The following is a 17637-nucleotide window of genomic DNA, read 5'->3' as shown; positions in this document are numbered from 1 at the left end:
ACTGTTTGGTTCACAAATCTCTCCCATTCAAATTGCTAGATATGGTACTGGACTCTGATGGTCGGTATGTGATTATTCATGCAGTTGTACACAGTCTGGAGATGGTGTTGGTGGGCCTTTATCTCCCTCCAGCAGCACTGATCAGACAATTGTATAATATACTGGCTAAGTTGGCTTCTTTTTCTACTGATAATATCTTAATTATAGGGGACTTTAATATGGTTCCGGACCCTAGATGGGATAGGATGTCCACTACTGCCTCTTGTAATTCTGACCTGTTGGCCTGGGCAGAAACCTTTCACCTTGTGGATGTCTGCCGGTGGAGAAATCCCCATTTGACATCCTACACTTGTCACTCGGCCACATATAAGATATTCTCACATATCAATTTTTTTATTTTTTTTTTGCGGCAGGACCAATCTTATCCAGTGTCCGAGATGTTATCATTTTTCCCCGGGGTATCTCGGATCGTACCCATATTGCCTTGTGTTTTGGTATCTCTGTGCCTCCTGTGGAGGATTTGTGGAGGTTGTCACAATTCTGGTTGCCCAATCCGAGAGCTGATATGTCATACCATAGTGACCTCTTAGATTTTTGGAACAAAATGGATGTTTCTATTTTCCTTTCTATGACCTGGGATGCAGTCAAGGGTTACATAGTTACATAGTAGGTGAGGCTGAAAAAAGATACAAGTCCATCAAGTCCAACCTATGTGTGTGATTATATGTCAGTATTACGTTGTATATCCCTGTACGTTGCGGTCGTTCAGGTGCTTATTTAATAGTTTCTTGAAACTATCGATGCCCCCCGCTGAGACCACCACCTGTGGAAGGGAATTCCACATCCTTGCCGCTCTTACAGTAAAGAACGCTCTACGTAGTTTGAGATGAAATCTATTTTTTCAAATTTTAATGAGTGGTCACGTGTTTTCTTAAACTCCCATTCCAAAAGTTTTCTCCCTATTGTGGGGTCACCAGTACAGTATTTGTAAATTGAAATCATAAACCCTCCCAAGCGTCTCTTCTCCAGAGAGAATGTGTTCAGTGCTCGCAACCTTTCCTCATAACTAATATCCTCCAGACTCTTTATTAGCTTTGTTACCCTTCTTTGTACTCGCTCCATTTCCAGTACATCCTTCCTGAGGACTGGTGCCCAGAACTGGACAGCATACTCCAGGTGCAGCCGGACCAGAGTCTTGCAGAGCGGGAGAATTATTGTTTTATCTCTGGAGTTGATCCCCTTTTTAATGCATGACAATATTCTGTTTGCTTTGTTAGCAGCAGCTTGGCATTGCATGTCATTGCTGAGCCTATCATCTACTAGGACCACCAGGTCCTTTTCCATCCTAGATTCCCCCAGAGGTTCTACCCCGTGTATAGATTGCATTCATATTTTTGCCACCCAAATGCATTATTTTACATTTTTCTACATTGAACCTCATTTGCCATGTAGTTGCCCATCCCATTAATTTGTTCAGATCTTTTTGTAAGGTTTCCACATCCTGCGGAGAAGTTATTGCCCTGCTTAGCTTAGTATCATCCACAAATACAGAGATTGAACTGTTTACCCCATCCTCCAGGTCGTTTATGAACAAAATAAATAGGATTGGTCCCAGCACAGAACCTGGTTAGACTCCAGGCTATTATACGGAGTTTAAAGATGGAGCTGAGCGCTGACTTAACCACAGCAGAACTTAAAGCCTCTACACTAGAGACTGATTATGCACAATTGCAGGACCTACAAACCTATAGAGAACAATCTGATCCCATATTGCTGGCCCTGATGGAGTAGTGCTGACAGATCCAGCTCAGATAAATAAGTGCTTTGTTGCCTACTACCAAGATCTATATGCTTCCAAGTCTACACGCTCAGAGGAGGAAATGTTTGTGTACCTGTACCTAGTTTGACTCCTACTTATAGGGACAGGATGGATGGTCCCATAACCTTGGAAGAACTGCAACTTGCTGTTCAATCTCTCCAGTCAGGGAAAACCCCGGGCCCTGATGGGTTCCCGCCGGAATTTTCGTTACTTAATGTTGATGCTAAAATCTTGGTGAAGGTTTTAGCTGTTAATCTTAATAAGGTTATCAGTGATTTGGTGCATCGGGACCAGACTGGGTTCATGCCGGATAGGGGAACGGACATTAATACTGATAGATTATTTAACCATGTGGCCAGAGCAAATGAGCACAGCCAGTGGGTAGTGGCCTCTTTGGATGCCGAAAAGGCTAATGATTCTGTAGAGTGGTCCTACCTCTGGGCTGTCCTTCATAAATTTGGGTTTGGTCCTAATTTTATTGCATGGATTTGTATGCTATATTCTGCTCCATTAGCTAGAATACGTATGAATAACTCTCTGTCCCTGCGTTTCTCCCCTTGGTAGGGGTACCAGACAGGGTTTTCCATTGCCCTCTGGCCTGTTCGCCCTAGCAATAGAACCCTTGGCAGCCATGAGCAGGATTGCCGACTCTATTACAGGTATCACTGTATGGGTGATAAAAGAAAAAATATTGTTATATGCTGACGACACCCTTCTTTACTTGACTGATGTTACCTCCTCACTGCCTGAGGGCCTTCAAATTTTAGACTTATTTGGCTCTTACTCGGGTATCAAAATTAATTTTGGGAAGTCCCTTCTATTCCCACTTCATCCAGCCCACCCTAGACCACCATCGGGAACCCCGCTTAGTTGGGTTGTAGAGTCAAAATACCTTGGCATTAGGGTTGGTGGGGAGCTGACTCTATACTATGATCTTAACCTGGAACCCCTTTTCCCAGAAATGCATGTCCTGGTTTTCTCTGCCGCTCATGCCAGTAGAGTCAAATTAGTCAAACTTGGTGTACTTGCTGAAATTTCTCTATTTTTTTTGTAACTACCCTATACCTTTATTGTTATTGTTATTATATAGTATAAATATTATTTGGCGGCAGTGCTAGGCACTGTTAGATGGTGGTTCTCCCAACCTAAGGACAACCCTGCTGTGACTTTGGAGATCATATACAACACTTAGTAATCTGGTCTTTAGGGGTCCTAAGGCCCATCCCAAGATTACGACTGTAATGCTTAATGTGCACCACTGTGAAGGTCTGGCATAGAGCATGGGCCACATATCATAGCCCGGAGACATTCTTCCCTCATATCCCTCTGTGGGGTAACCCATCTCTCCCGCACATGCGCAAAATTCCGGATCCTAGTGTATGGACCTTTAGGGGTGTAGTGCGTCTTCAACATATAGTATAGTAGGGTCATCTGAGGACATTCCCTGAACTTAAGACAGCTTACCACTTACCTAACTGGATGTTGTTTTAGGTACCTGCAGATTATGCATGACTCTAGAGTATGACACTATAGAAAGGATGTTGACCTCCAGTGTGATGGATAAATCTCTTTCCGCTCTGTAACTATGCTTGTCTTTGGCTTATGCAGCCAAAGAGAGTCGATTATATTTCAGATGGAATGCTAATATCCCTACTTTGGAGGAGGATGAATCGGAGGATTGCTTAGGATCTTACAGTGTATCACCACTATGTTCTTAGCCATGGATAGATTTATCCAACTCAAGCTCCTGCATAGAGTTTATTATACCCCCCAGCGCCTAGCAACCATTTATCCATCTGTTTCTTTGACTTGTCCAGTTTCAGGCCTCCGAGGCCTCGTTTCTTCCTATGGTATGGTCTTGTGCATCCTTACAGTTGTTCGGGACGCAGGTGGTGTCTGATGTTAACTCAGTGTGTGGTTTGACTCTCGGATTGGACCCCAAAGTTTTCTTTTTAAATGTTTTTGACAACTCTCATATGAGTAAATATCTGAAACTTTTTGTTTGCTATACTTCATTTTATGCATACAGGGAGATACTCCTATGCTGGAGGTCCTCTCAGACTCCCACGGCCACTTCCTGGTGCTCTACTGTGAATCAGTATACCTTCCTATCAGACTCCTACTTACCAGACCGGTGAGTCCGCTTGGGCAGAGAGTAGGCTCCCTTACGCGTCCAACTCGCGGCCCCTGGTAAGGTAACAGGAAGCACAGGAGTGCGGAGTGGTATGAGAGCCTGTGAACTAGAGTCCAGATGCTGGTGGAATAGCAGTCTATGAACAGCAGGTGCAGGCTGGAACACAGGCGATGAGACTGAGCAGGATGGTCAGGAGACAGGCTGGGTTCGGCAACAGACTGGCAGCAAGGTACAATAGGAGCAGGCAGAAGCGGAGTCAAACAGGCCAAGGTCGGGTACAGGCAGCAAGAAGGGGAATCCAAGGGCAATCCGGGTCGTCAGGAGATCAGGTAAACAGGAAGACAAGACAGGAAACAGGAACTATGGCACAGGAAGCTGATGATCAGGCAGCACTGAACAGAGTGCCTGACAAACTTAAATAGGCCGGCTTGCTCACAGGCACTCCCTCTGGTGGCCAATCCCATGACCAGCAAGGTGAGCTCTCTGACAGTGCCCCCTCCCTAAGGGCAGCCTCCGGATGCCCAGCCGGGCCAACTTGGAGGCATGAACATTTCTGAAAGTCTGTAAAAGTTCCGGGGCATGTAAATTGTTTTCTGGTTCCCAGGAATTGTCCTCCGGACCATACCCCTTCCATTTGATAAGATACTGTATTTGATTGCGCCTTTTCCTACAGTCCAGGATAGCCTCGATTTCAAACTCCTCCTCGTTATTGATCATAACAGGCTCAGGAGGACTGGTACTACGGTTGGGGAAAGGATCAGGATCGACCGGTTTCAGTAAGGACACATGGAAAACCGGGTGTATTTTGAAGGAGTCCGGCAGACTGAGCTCGTACGCTACGTTGTTTATTTTTCTTCTCACCGAGAAGGGTCCCATGAATTTAGGCCCTAGTTTCCTAGAAGGGCAAGCCATTTTTAAGTTAGTTGTGGACAGCCATACTTGATTGCCAGGTTCCAGGATAAGCTCCCCGCGCCTCTTCTTGTCGAACGTCTTTTTATAAGAAGCCTGGGATTGGGCCATTGTTTCCTGCAGAAGTTTGTTGTTGGTAGAGAAGAATTCCAATGTCTCGGTCACTGCAGGGAGGGAGCATTCAGGTATTGAGCTGGGTAGAAAGGAGGGATGAAATCCATAATTGGCAAAAAATGGCGTCTGGTTGATGGCTGAGTGCAGGGAGTTATTGTATGAAAACTCCGCAACTGGTAGCAGAGAAACCCAGTCATCCTGGGAAAAGGCCGAGAAACAACGGAGGTATTGCTCCAAGGTTTGGTTGGTTCTCTCCGTCTGGCCGTTTGTCTGAGGGTGATAGGCTGAAGAGAACGCTAACTCAATTTCGAGGGAACCACACAATGCCTTCCAGAACCTGGAGGTGAATTGGACACCCCGGTCCGAGACGATATTAGAGGGAACCCCATGTAATCTCACAATTTCTTTAACGAAGATCTTCGCCGTTTCCACGGCTGAGGGTGTGCCTTTCATAGGCAAGAAGTGAGCCATTTTTGACAATCTATCAATTATGACAAAGATGGTAGAGAAGCCTTCGGATGGGGGCAGTTCCACAATGAAATCCATCGCGATCATTTTCCAAGGTCTGTCAGGGATGGGCAAGGGTTTCAGTAAGCCCCAGGCCTTCGTCCGAATATTCTTGCTTCGGGCACATGTGTGGCAGGAACTGACGTAATTCCTACAGTCCTCGGCCAACTGTGGCCACCAAAAGGTGCGCCGCACCAGTTCGGTTGTCTTCTGAGCCCCGAAGTGCCCAGCCAACTTGTGGTCATGGCAAAGCTCTAGTACTGGTACCCTAAGGCTCTCAGGAACCATGATCTTCTCCTTATGCCAGAGTAAACCATCTCTTAGGCTGGTCTCAGTGGGTTGGGGTATAGTTGTGGAAGCTTGCCTTATTCTGGAGATTAAATCCCCCTGAAGTAATAAAAAATTTCCTGCAGGCAGGATAGTGTCCGGAGGGACGGTTTCTTTGGAGTCATGGAACATTCGTGAGAGAGCGTCTGGTTTGATGTTTTTGGAGCCGGGTCTGTAGGTTATATGAAATTGAAAGCGAGAGAAGAAGAGCGCCATCTGGCTTGTCGCGGTTTTAGTCTCTTGGCAGATCTCAAATATTCCAAGTTCTTGTGGTCCGTGTAGATTAGAATAGGATGTACAGAACCCTCCAAAAGATAGCGCCACTCCTCCAGAGCCGTCTTGATGGCCAGAAGCTCCCGGTCTCCTACATCATAGTTTCTTTCAGACACCGATAATTTGCGAGAAAAAAAAGCTATTGGAAACAGAAGGGCCTTGGGGCCCTGACGTTGGGAGAGTACAGCTCCTACTGCGACCTCTGAGGCGTCAACCTCCAACACGAATGGCAAGGCAGAGTTAGGGTGTTTGAGGATGGAGGCCGACGTGAATCATCCTTTTAATTTTTCAAAGGCCAATTGAGCCCTGGGGGTCCAGCGGAATCGGGTTCCCTGTCTTGTTAATTCAGTAATGGGGGCGATGATCTTGGAAAAGTCTCTGATGAATTTCCTATAGAAATTGGAAAATCCAACGAAGCGTTGGACCCCCTTCTTGTCCGTAGGTGCGGGCCAGTCCAGGATGGCGGACACCTTTTGAGGGTCCATTTTAATACCTTCCACTGAAATGATGAGCCCCAGGAATTGGATGCATTGGAGTTCAAATTCACATTTATCGAGTTTAGCATACAGCCCGTGTTGCCTGAGCCGGGCGAGGACATTCCGGACGTGCCTGCGATGATCAGTCAGTGATGATGAGAAAATGAGAATGTTATCGAGGTAGACGATGACGTAGAGATCCAAAAATTCCCGGAAGATTTCGTTCACAAAATGTTGGAATGTGGCTGGGGCATTGCATAGACCGAAGGGCATAACGCAATACTCGAAATGCCCAAAACGAGTGCGAAAAGCAGTTTTCCACTCGTCCCCCTCCCAGATACGGATTAAATTATAGGCTCCGCGAAGATCCAGTTTTGTGAAGACAGTTGCCGTTCCTAGCCTCTGGAATAATTCAGGCACCAGGGGTAAGGGGTAGCGATTCTTGATCGTTATCCGATTTAATTCCCGGTAGTTGATACATGGCCGAAGGGAATGATCTTTTTTTTCCACAAAGAATATGCCTGCGCCGGCCGGAGATGTGGACGGGCGGATGAACTTTTTCTTTAAATTCTCATCAAGGTATTGTTTTAGTGTATCCAATTCCTGCTCAGTCAATGGAAAGATCCTACCGAAGGGTACTTCGGTTCCAGGTAGCAGCTCTATAGGGCAATCATAGGGCCTGTGTGGTGGTAGAGTCTCAGCACCTTTCTTGCTGAATACATCAGAGAAATCTCAGTAGGGTTCTGGGATGGCTTGGTGTGAGTTGGTTTCAGGGTGTAGGCCGAGGAGTTGAGGTATCTCATGGGCCATTCTTGGCAGGCAATGTTGTTGGCAATAATCAGAGAGAAACTCCACTTTCCCAGAAACCCAGTTGATATGGGGGTTATGGCCCAGCAACCACTGCATGCCCAGGATGACAGGGAACAGGGGAGAGGAAATTACATCTAAACGGAGGAATTCCTGGTGTTGAGAGTTTATAGTAGCTATTATAGGGATAGTCTCTTGAATGACAGGACCGGAACGGAGGGCGGAACCGTCTGCAAGGTGGACAGCCAGGCTCTGGGTCTTGAGTCGGAGTGGGATATCATGCTGAGCTGCAAAGGCCTGGTCCATGAAGCAACTGCATGCTCCGGAATCAACGATGACTGGAACTTGGATAGCCTTTCCGGGAAGCTGCAAAGTGACAGATATGGTAAGGTGAGTACTAGGTTTTGGCATGATAGTAGCACATATACGAGCAGAAGAACGACACTTACGCGTCTTGTTGGGGCAGACGCTGGCGTAGTGCCCAGGTTCCCCACAGTAGAGGCATAGGTTAAGGTTAAGTCTTCGTAACTTCTCTTCAGGAGTCAAGGAAGGACGGAGCAGACCAAGCTGCATAGGCTCTTATGTGTCGAAAACTGGAGAGGTTGGAGGAGCCAAAGGCCTACTAGGAGGACTGGGAACCTGTGGAAGCATCCAAGTGGGTCGATAGGCACTGGTAGACCTTTCGGTGCGTCGTTCTCACAGACGACGGTCAATTTGGATTGAGAGGTTAATTAATTCTTCCAGGGTCTGAGGTATCCCAACCTGTGCTAACTCGTCCTTGAGTGGATCGGACAAACCCATTCTAAACTGATGACGCAGAGCTGCGTCATTCCATGCCGTATCGGAACTCCAGCGCCTAAATTCAACAGCATAGTCCTCCGCTGCCCTGCGGCCTTGCCGAAGGGAGTGCAGGGAAGCTTCAGCAGAAGCGGTTAGTTGAGGATCCTCATAAAGTTGAGACATCGCCAAGAAGAAGGCGTCCAGACTTTCCAAGGCATCCGACTTTTGTTCCAGAAGGTGATGGGCCCAGGTTTGAGGCTCACCGGACAACAGGGAAATAACAAAGCCCACTTTGGTGGCTTCTAGGGAGAAGGTCCGAGGCTGCAGAGCAAAATAGAGACTACATGCATTCCGGAATGCACGGTATTTACTACGGTCTCCAAAAAATCTCTCCGGTATAGGTACTTTGGGCTCTGGAGGGAGCATGACTACGGAGGGTGCCCCGGTTGCAGACGAAGTCCCCTGAGGATTGGTAGGTGCAGACAGGGCCTGAACACGTTCCTCTAGTCGGGTATAGCCATCCTGTAAACTTTTAACTGCTTGGGTTAATCCTGCCAAGTGTCTGCAAAGTTCGTCCATAGGGGAGGCCCCCTGCCCGGACTCGGTCATGGCTGCCTGATACTATCAGACTCCTACTTACCAGACCGGTGAGTCCGCTTGGGCAGAGAGTAGGCTCCCTTACGCGTCCGACTCGCGGCCCCTGGTAAGGTAACAGGAAGCACAGGAGTGCGGAGTGGTATGAGAGCCTGTGAACTAGAGTCCAGATGCTGGTGGAATAGCAGTCTATGAAAAGCAGGTGCAGGCTGGAACACAGGCGATGAGACTGAGCAGGATGGTCAGGAGACAGGCTGGGTTCGGCAACAGACTGGCAGCAAGGTACAATAGGAGCAGGCAGAAGCGGAGTCAAACAGGCCAAGGTCGGGTACAGGCAGCAAGAAGGGGAATCCAAGGGCAATCCGGGTCGTCAGGAGATCAGGTAAACAGGAAGACAAGACAGGAAACAGGAACTATGGCACAGGAAGCTGATGATCAGGCAGCACTGAACAGAGTGCCTGACAAACTTAAATAGGCCGGCTTGCTCACAGGCACTCCCTCTGGTGGCCAATCCCATGACCAGCAAGGTGAGCTCTCTGACACTTCCTTAACCGAAAGTGCCCTAGGAAGTTTGATCAAATGTGGTCCGCCTGGATAGATTGCTAGGGTACAGGGGTGGACTAATGGCTCTAGCCTGTTCAAGCTGCTAATGTTAAACACGTATTCCCTAAGTTGGGTATTTGATAATTATTGTGTTGGTTCCCCTCTTTGGTTCCCTCCCCTTTCCTCCCCACTCTGTTCCTTCCTTACTACCTCTCCCTTTCCTAATCTCTTCCTCTCTTTCCTCCCATCCTTACCCCTTTCTCCTTACTCTCCCCTTCTTCTGCCCTTCCTCCCCCCTTTTTCCACATAGATGTCACTCAATTCTAGCAACTATGTTTGGGATTTTCATCCCAATGTCAGTATACAACTTATGTCTGTTGCCTTGAATGCTTGTACTATGTACCTATGGTTTTCTCTTTTCTGTTGATTCTGTTGGTACTTCAATAAAAATAATTTCTGTTTAAAAAAAACGACTCAAACCATCCTCCTATCCTGTTCTCCCCAACATAGAGACTAATCACTCTATGGACGTGTAGCAATAACTCACGGTGGAGCTGCTGGTTTAAAGCGGGCTGTTACCGTCACCTTTGTTACCTCAATTTCACCGGACCTGGGTCTAGGGTCCCGTTGAGCTTAATACCAGACAATGTAGGCACCAGACACTTGAGTATCTTTTCCAATGCTTTAATAAAGAGTAACTGAAGGAAGTAGCAGGAAAGAGGTAGAAGTAGAGTTGCAGGGAAGTTCAAATACCTTTTCTTGATGTAGTATTAGGAATTGGAATCTTGTAGATGAATGTACTTTCCTTTTAGAGTTGAAACTTTGCCCGCCCGGATAAGTTTCTCTCACTAACCTAGCAGCCAGTACGCAGCACGAACAAAAGTCTCTGCCATAGACTTGAATGGAATAGAAACCCGTACGATCCTCTGCCACAGGATGTAATGGTTTACGGTGGATAGCAAACACAGCACTAGAACCTTTACGCCGACCCGGCAGTACTATGCAGTAGGTTAACTTTAGGATGCGTCCTCCAACTGAGTCACCAGGCCCCTCTCCAGACCAGCACTCTGCATGATCCTTCCATGACGGGTCCTCCCCTGGGATCTTCTCAGCTGTCCAGCTTCTTCCCGTAGGACAGACAGCACAGGACCATTCCCTCGCCGCTGTGGTAGGCCCCAGACAGGCTTCTGGGCCCACCCACAGGCTGCAGCAACGTGGTCCTCCTGGTCGGAGGACCATGCGGTAGTACTCCTAACACATACCTGTCGGCCAGGAGGGCCAGCAGGTGGAACGAAAGAAACCCTAAAACATTGCGTCTGTCCCATAAATACCCTCTCCCAGAATGCAACTCGGAGGACCACCTCCACCGAGTTATCTCCGGGACAGGAGAGCACTCATAAGCTTTAACATGTTGCCTTTCCAACACTGACCCATGGCGACAACGACACCCACAGGCACAGTGTGAAACTACATGCAACACAGCCAAACTGGAACAGAGGCTAAATCTGACTATGTATGAAACAGATAACCCACTAAATTTACCTATAAGCGGTAGATTGAAAATCTACCAGCGCTACATACTCCCCCCACTACAATAGACGTTGTCCTTAATGTCTGTCAAAATAACTCCCAAGCCTGAGAGTAGGTATTTGAACTTAGAACTTGGATGAGGAAGAAGAAAAGACGGTATAGAAGTATTACAGTTTCAACATTTATACAACAACATGTTCACATCCGCAAAAGAAATCACATTAGAACTGTCACAAGCCCCACTATCTATCTAGCTGAAAAGCCTAACAGCTTGATAGGAGATCCAATTGTTCCTGAAAAAAAACAGTTAAACACTAGATATGTACAGTATCAAACAGTTTAGGAGCAAAGCCTCATTCCAGAAGAAGAATGACACTCTCTTCCCACATATTTTCCTTTTAATGGAAACAAACTAAAGTAACTTGAAAAGTCCATCCCTATCTTTGAGTGAATTACATCCTTTCAATAAAGAAAATCCAGCTAGCAAAGAGTCTTTGGATTTGAAAACGCTGGGATGAATATTATCTCTTGACCACGGAGATCTCCAGACACTGACACTTTCTAACTACACACCCCGAAGTTCCTTTTCATAATCACCAATAAAACCGGGGATCTGGCAATGTCAGTTTCTTTCCTAGTTTATCCACGGTAGTGATAAAGTACACAACATCATCTTTTCCAGGTCTGCAAATGACCACTTTGTCAGCATAGATGTGCCGACAATAGTTCCAATGTAGGAAACATCCATTGAAGCGTTCATCCATGGCAACAGAATACCCAGCTCTCCGGAAAGGTTTTGGCACAGACAAATAGTCCCAAACAGCTTCACGGTACCACTGTTCCCGGTTGGCCTCAATTTCCTGCATAATTTCCTGAGTAACATAGGGAAATTCCAGACCATATTCTGTGGCAACTCGTTTGGTGAGCACTCTCTGTAAATGGGCAAGTTTAGGCAAAGGTCTATTTTTCCCCAAACCAGGAGGCACACAAGAATTCGGTGATTTACTCACCATAGATCCAATGGGTGTCGGAAGCAAACTAGCAACTTTAGACAATGTCTCTTTGGTAGTACTATGCAGCTCCACACAAGGTGATGTCTTCCCAGAATTCAGGGCTGTCCACTCTGAGAAGGTTAAAACAGAAGCAACATCTTCACCCTGGGCCCACAATAGTTCCTGTGACATTGTTTCAAACAAATCATCATCACCGGAGAGATCTGACATAGAATCTATCTCCGAGTCTCTCAACTCTTCTGCTGGCAAATATTTACAAAGAGTCCCAGATATGTTCACCTTTGATCTCTCACCCGTTCCTGACGTGGACTTCTCCGGATCCATGTATTTCAACGGCTCCGGTTCAGGTAGTCTCTGGGGTAGGCCTCGAACACGGCCGCAGGAAGCCTTCACATATCCCACCTTCCTTGGAACAGGTGCAACGGGGATAGGTGTAGTAGACGTGGAAATAAAGGTGATGTCCGCTGAGGAAATGGTAACAGCAACATCTTCCTCGGAAGCACTCACGGTAGTAGACGAGATCACGGCCTGTTGCTCTCCAGCAGCAATGGCAGTAGTTTCCACTGTGGCAATTCCTGTAGCCCAATCCACACGATAAGCACGGGGCGACATGGTAGGTTGCTCAACAAATATTCTCTGCACTGTAAACATCGGACAAATGGACTAAGATGTATGGCCAGTCCTTCACACTTGTGGCAAAGCATGCCCAGCCCTTCGATATCTGCAACAGTGTATAGCACAAACCGCCCCTGCGGCTTCAAACGAATGCCGGTATCTGTCAGCAGGGTTCCGGTCAACATAGCACCCGCAGCGGTACTTGTAGGGAACATCTTAGATCCCATAGTTGACGGTACCAATGGAAAAGAAGACATGGCTGCACTCTGATCCTCTCAGCACGATCACGAGGCCTCTCTTCTCCTTTGGCGCCAAACACACACACACGCGTCCAACGCGGTAACAAGTAGATTAGGCTCCTCCCACTTGTTCTTCTGATCACGTAGTTACCAGGCTTTTACTTCTCACCCGCAGCCTACGCAGTCAGAAATAAAGTCCTGCAATTTAATCCCTTCTTTTCCTGGAAAAAGTGACAAAGTCCAGAAACTTCTTTTAACATAAACTCCCGGTGAAATACTTCTCAGGGTTGCGGGAGGTTGACGGCTAACAATCCCGGATGACGCCCCCACATGTAGCAATAACTCACGGTGGAGCTGCTGGTTTAAAGTGGGCTGTTATCATCACCTTTGTTACCTCAATTTCACCAGAACCGGGTCTAGGGTCTCGTTGAGATTAATACCAGACAGTGTAGGCACCAGACACTTGAGTATCTTTTCCAATGCTTTAATAAAGAGTGACTGAAGGAAGTAGCAGGAAAGAGGTAGGAGAAGAGTTGCAGGGAAGTTCAAATATCTTTTCTTGATGTAGTATTAGGAATTGGAATCTTGTAGATGAATGTACTTTCCTTTTAGAGTTGAATCTTTGCCCGCCCGGATAAGTTTCTCTCACTAATCTAACAGCCGGTACTCAGCACGAACAAAAGTCTCTGCCACAGACTTGAATGGAATAGAAACCCATACGATCCTCTGCCACAGGATGTAATGGTTTATGATGGATAGCAAACACAGCACTAGAACCTTTAAGCCGACCCGGCAGTACTATGCGGTAGGTTAACTTTAGGATGCGTCCTCCAACTCAGTCACCAGGCTCCTCTCCAGACCAGCACTCTGCATGATCCTTCCATGACGGGTCCTCCCCTGGGATCTTCTCAGTTGTCCAGCTTCTTCCCGTAGGACAGACAGCACAGGACCATTCCCTCGCCGCTGTGGTAGGCCCCAGACAGGCTTCTGGGCCCACCCACAGGCTGCAGCAACGTGGTCCTCCCGGTCGGAGGACCACGCGATAGTACTCCTAACACATACCTGTCGGCCAGGAGGGCCAGCAGGTGGAACGAAAGAAACCCTAAAACATTGCGTCTGTCCCATAAATACCCTCTCCCAGAATGCAACTCGGAGGACCACCTCCACCGAGTTATCTCCGGGACAGAAGAGCACTCATACCCTTTAACATGTTGCCTTTCCAACACCGACCCATGCCGACAACGACACCCACAGGCACAGTGTGAAACTACATGCAACACAGCCAAACTGGAACAGAGGCTAAATCTGACTATGTATGAAACAGATAACCCACTAAATTTACCTATAAGCGGTAGATTGAAAATCTACCAGCGCTACAGACGCAAATAATTTTCAAGGTTTTTCAGGGTTTTCAGACAATTGAAATTAAAACTCCCCATTATCATCACTTTTCTGCCCTTAATACATTGCAGTTTATTTACTAAAGCTGGAGAGTGCAAAATCTGGTGCAGATCTGCATAGAAACCAATCAGCTTCCAGGTTTTATTGTCAACGCTGAAGTTAGAAGCTGATTGGCTACCATGTACAGCTGTACCAGATTCTGAGTGCACCAGTTTTAGTAAATATACCCCATTGCATGCATTCCTTTTTATAATCTTTACCATGTCCTTATGGCAACAACAACTTTTCTTCCACTTGCCAATGGGCAGTCTCTATAGGAATTCAGTAGATAGATAGATAGATAGATAGATAGATAGATAGATAGATAGATAGATAGATAGATAGATAGATATTTTTTTATCTCTCCCATTGCTATCTGTGCTCATTGTGTTTGTATTGTTCTTCTTGCAGACAGTGAAAACTGCATGAAATGTCCTGATGAAGAATGGCCAAATGAGAAAAAGGATCGGTGTGTTCCAAAACTGGTGGAATTTCTTTCCTACACTGATACCATTGTTGCAGTATTTTCAGCTGTCTCCATATTCTGTTATCTTCTGACTGGTTTAATATTGGGGATATTTATACATTACCAGGACACCCCCATTGTTAAAGCTAATAACCGGAACCTGAGCTATCTTCTCCTGGTCTCCATCATGCTGAGCTTCCTCTGTGTCTTCTTGTTCCTCGGCCATCCAGTAGATGTGACCTGCATGCTCCGTGTCTCCTCTTTTGGTGTCATCTTCTCAGTTGCCGTTTCTTCTCTTCTTGCCAAAAGTATCATGGTGTGTATTGCTTTTAAAGCCACCAAACCTGGGAGCCCCTGGAGGAAATGGATTGGAGCCAAGCTTCCCAATTTTATCATTTGTGTCTTTTCACTGGTGCAGGTCATAATCTGTGTCACTTGGTTGTCTATTTCCCCTCCCTTCCAGGATCAGGACACTCACACTTATCAGGGGAAGATTATCATTCAGTGTAATGAGGGTTCAGTTATCGGCTTCTACTCTGTCCTGGGATATATGGGCCTTCTGGCAGCTGTGAGTTTCATTATCGCTTTCTTAGCTAGGACATTACCGGACAGTTTTAACGAGGCCAAGTACATCACCTTCAGCATGCTGGTGTTCTGCAGTGTCTGGATTGCCATGATCCCGGCCTATCTGAGCACCAGAGGAAAATATATGGTGGCTGTGGAGATTTTTGCTCTAATAGCCTCAAGTTCTGGACTTCTTGGCTGTATATTTTTCCCAAAATGTTACATAATTCTGTTCAGACCAGACCTGAATACAAAAACATTTATCCACTAATATGTATGGAACAACACTGGGTTACAAGTGGTTAGATCATTATCTCTATTTTTGTTAATCTTAGTATTTTGCTAGTGTATTGAGAATGAACACTGTTATATATAAATATTTAATACTTACCTCTCCGGAGGATAGTGAGTTACATTTTTGCTCTGGACACCGCTGGTATCAGACACTTTGGGTTTGTTGGAAACCTTGTTCCCTGCTGGGTGTAGTTGATCTTCCCACTAGCCGTTCCATCACTACAGAACAATGTAGTCACTTACAGTAGTGAGGAGAAACCACAGTGACCAGAGGGGGATAAAGTATCCAAAACATCCTAAAGTGTCAGATACCCGAGACATTCATCACCCATCACAGATTTCACTCACCACCTTCACAGAAGATAAATATTAAACATGTTCTTTTATAGGCTGATTGTAATATAATTATTTTAGTGTTGGGGTCACTTTAATTTTATTGTATGTAGATGTGTCCAGCTATATTAATAAATACATTTTGTTGGTGCCTTCAAAAATAATTTTTAATATTAAAGTTGATGGAAGCATGTACTTAGTAATTTCACTTTTTTTGTCCAAAAACAACTTATTTTAATGTCAAATTTACATGTATGATCCCAGTTAGCGGTAATGGTGGAGCTGAAGAGTGTTGCTTCTTCTCCAGGCAGCACAACGAGAGCCACCAATGGTAAAATGGAACTTGTGACCTTTGCCAAGCCCATGACTCTTTTTTGGAAAGCGTATGTCAGCCCACCCATCTCTCTGTGTTTGTGCACAGCTTTTGTGATCCATTGGGTGCCTGGAACTTATAAATTCAGTCTTCACCAACTCAGTAGGAGTTAAGGACTCTCAGTCCTTCACAGTGACAGCCAGCATGCTCCTCAGCAAAAGACTACAGGCTGCGAGCAAATTTGATCTCGTTAACACCATGGTGCACAGGTTTACCATAGGTTGTACCCTTGGGCACAGTGTTCTTACATCCACCACAGCAAACTCTGACATGGTAGATGACATACCCTTGCTTGGCCTTATAGCCTAGTCTACGAGCTTTGTCTGGGAGAGTAGGACGTGGTGCGCGATGGAGAGAAGACAGTTGGCGATACTGCAGCAGCGGACATGCAGAAGAAATTGCATTCCCGCTGACTGCTTCTTCCTCCATAGCACTTGCATGTACTTGTAGGCACCCAATCTGGCTTATGCTGATAGCTCGTCAGCCAGGAAGGAAGGAGCATATTACCCAGAATGCCTTATGATGAGCAGGGCGCACAGGACACTTCCAAGTTCACATTTTAAGTGATAAGTTGACTTCATTTTAAAGCATATTTTCTTCATAGAACCTAATAAAAAAAAAAATCTTTCTCCTTGTATAAATTTCTTTGTAAACTGCTACCACAAGGGAGTATTCCGCTTCCCCATTCAATGCTGCAGAGACAACGCTCCGACCCCACACCTTGCCAGATCCTGATATGAAAACTTCCAGGTGATCATTGATCAGTTGTAGATTTTATTTTGAAGAAGACATTAAACACTAGACTTATGTTAGCTTAATATGTTTTGAAATGAATGTTCTTACTCATAAGGGCCCCATAATAGGGCATTTCTGCCATCTCCGAGATCTTCTAGTCAGTCGTTTCAAAGAAAAAGCTGAAAAGATAAAGAAGTAACAATCCCCCCAATCCCTTCCTATAGATATTCTAATTATATACATTAAGAACAACACTGCTTAAAATATATATATATATATATATATATATATATATATATATATATATATATATATATATATATATATGTAACGAGCCCCTGCTCGCTCGATTCCACTCTCCCGACACTCCTCTGCAGCTATAGAATCAGATTGCAGATCGCAACATCTGATGGTTCGGTCATCCAATGCTCCGGGATTCGAACTACAGCTATGTGCCGATCGAATCCAGTTGTGATAGCTCAGAACAAACACCAGGCAGGCTGTATGTAAATTCAAACAGGGATCTCTTTTATTGAAAGGAATACAGGCTCTTTTATACAGTAAAAGAGGAGGTGCATACCTCCTGCTCATATTACTCTGAACATACACCTGTGACCAGAAACCTAATTAACATGGGCTAATTAACTAATCCCTTTAGACAGCCTAGATGACTCAGTAATGACCTTTAGGCCAGACAGGCCGTCTTGTAGCTCAGAAACCCCAATCAACATTATCACAAATCAACACAGAAC

The 17637-nt window shown here is 45.8% G+C and overlaps 1 protein-coding gene and 1 pseudogene across 1 annotated transcript; one reads left to right on the top strand and one right to left on the bottom strand.

Annotated features, from left to right (window-relative positions):
• Positions 1-12283: 12283 nt before the first annotated feature.
• LOC141126434 (vomeronasal type-2 receptor 26-like) lies at positions 12284-15421 on the top strand. Its single transcript, XM_073612374.1, has 2 exons — positions 12284-12301; positions 14714-15421. Exons 1-2 carry the CDS (start codon positions 12284-12286, stop codon positions 15419-15421), a joined length of 726 nt encoding a protein of 241 aa, XP_073468475.1.
• Positions 15422-16039: 618 nt separating this feature from the next.
• LOC141126432 (large ribosomal subunit protein eL15-like) lies at positions 16040-17027 on the bottom strand (annotated as a pseudogene).
• Between the last annotated feature and the right edge of the window lie 610 nt (positions 17028-17637).

The sequence above is a fragment of the Aquarana catesbeiana genome, linkage group LG02 (assembly GCF_042186555.1).
Source record: "Aquarana catesbeiana isolate 2022-GZ linkage group LG02, ASM4218655v1, whole genome shotgun sequence".
NCBI lineage: Eukaryota > Metazoa > Chordata > Amphibia > Anura > Ranidae > Aquarana > Aquarana catesbeiana.
This window is presented reverse-complemented; position numbering and strand designations above follow the sequence as displayed.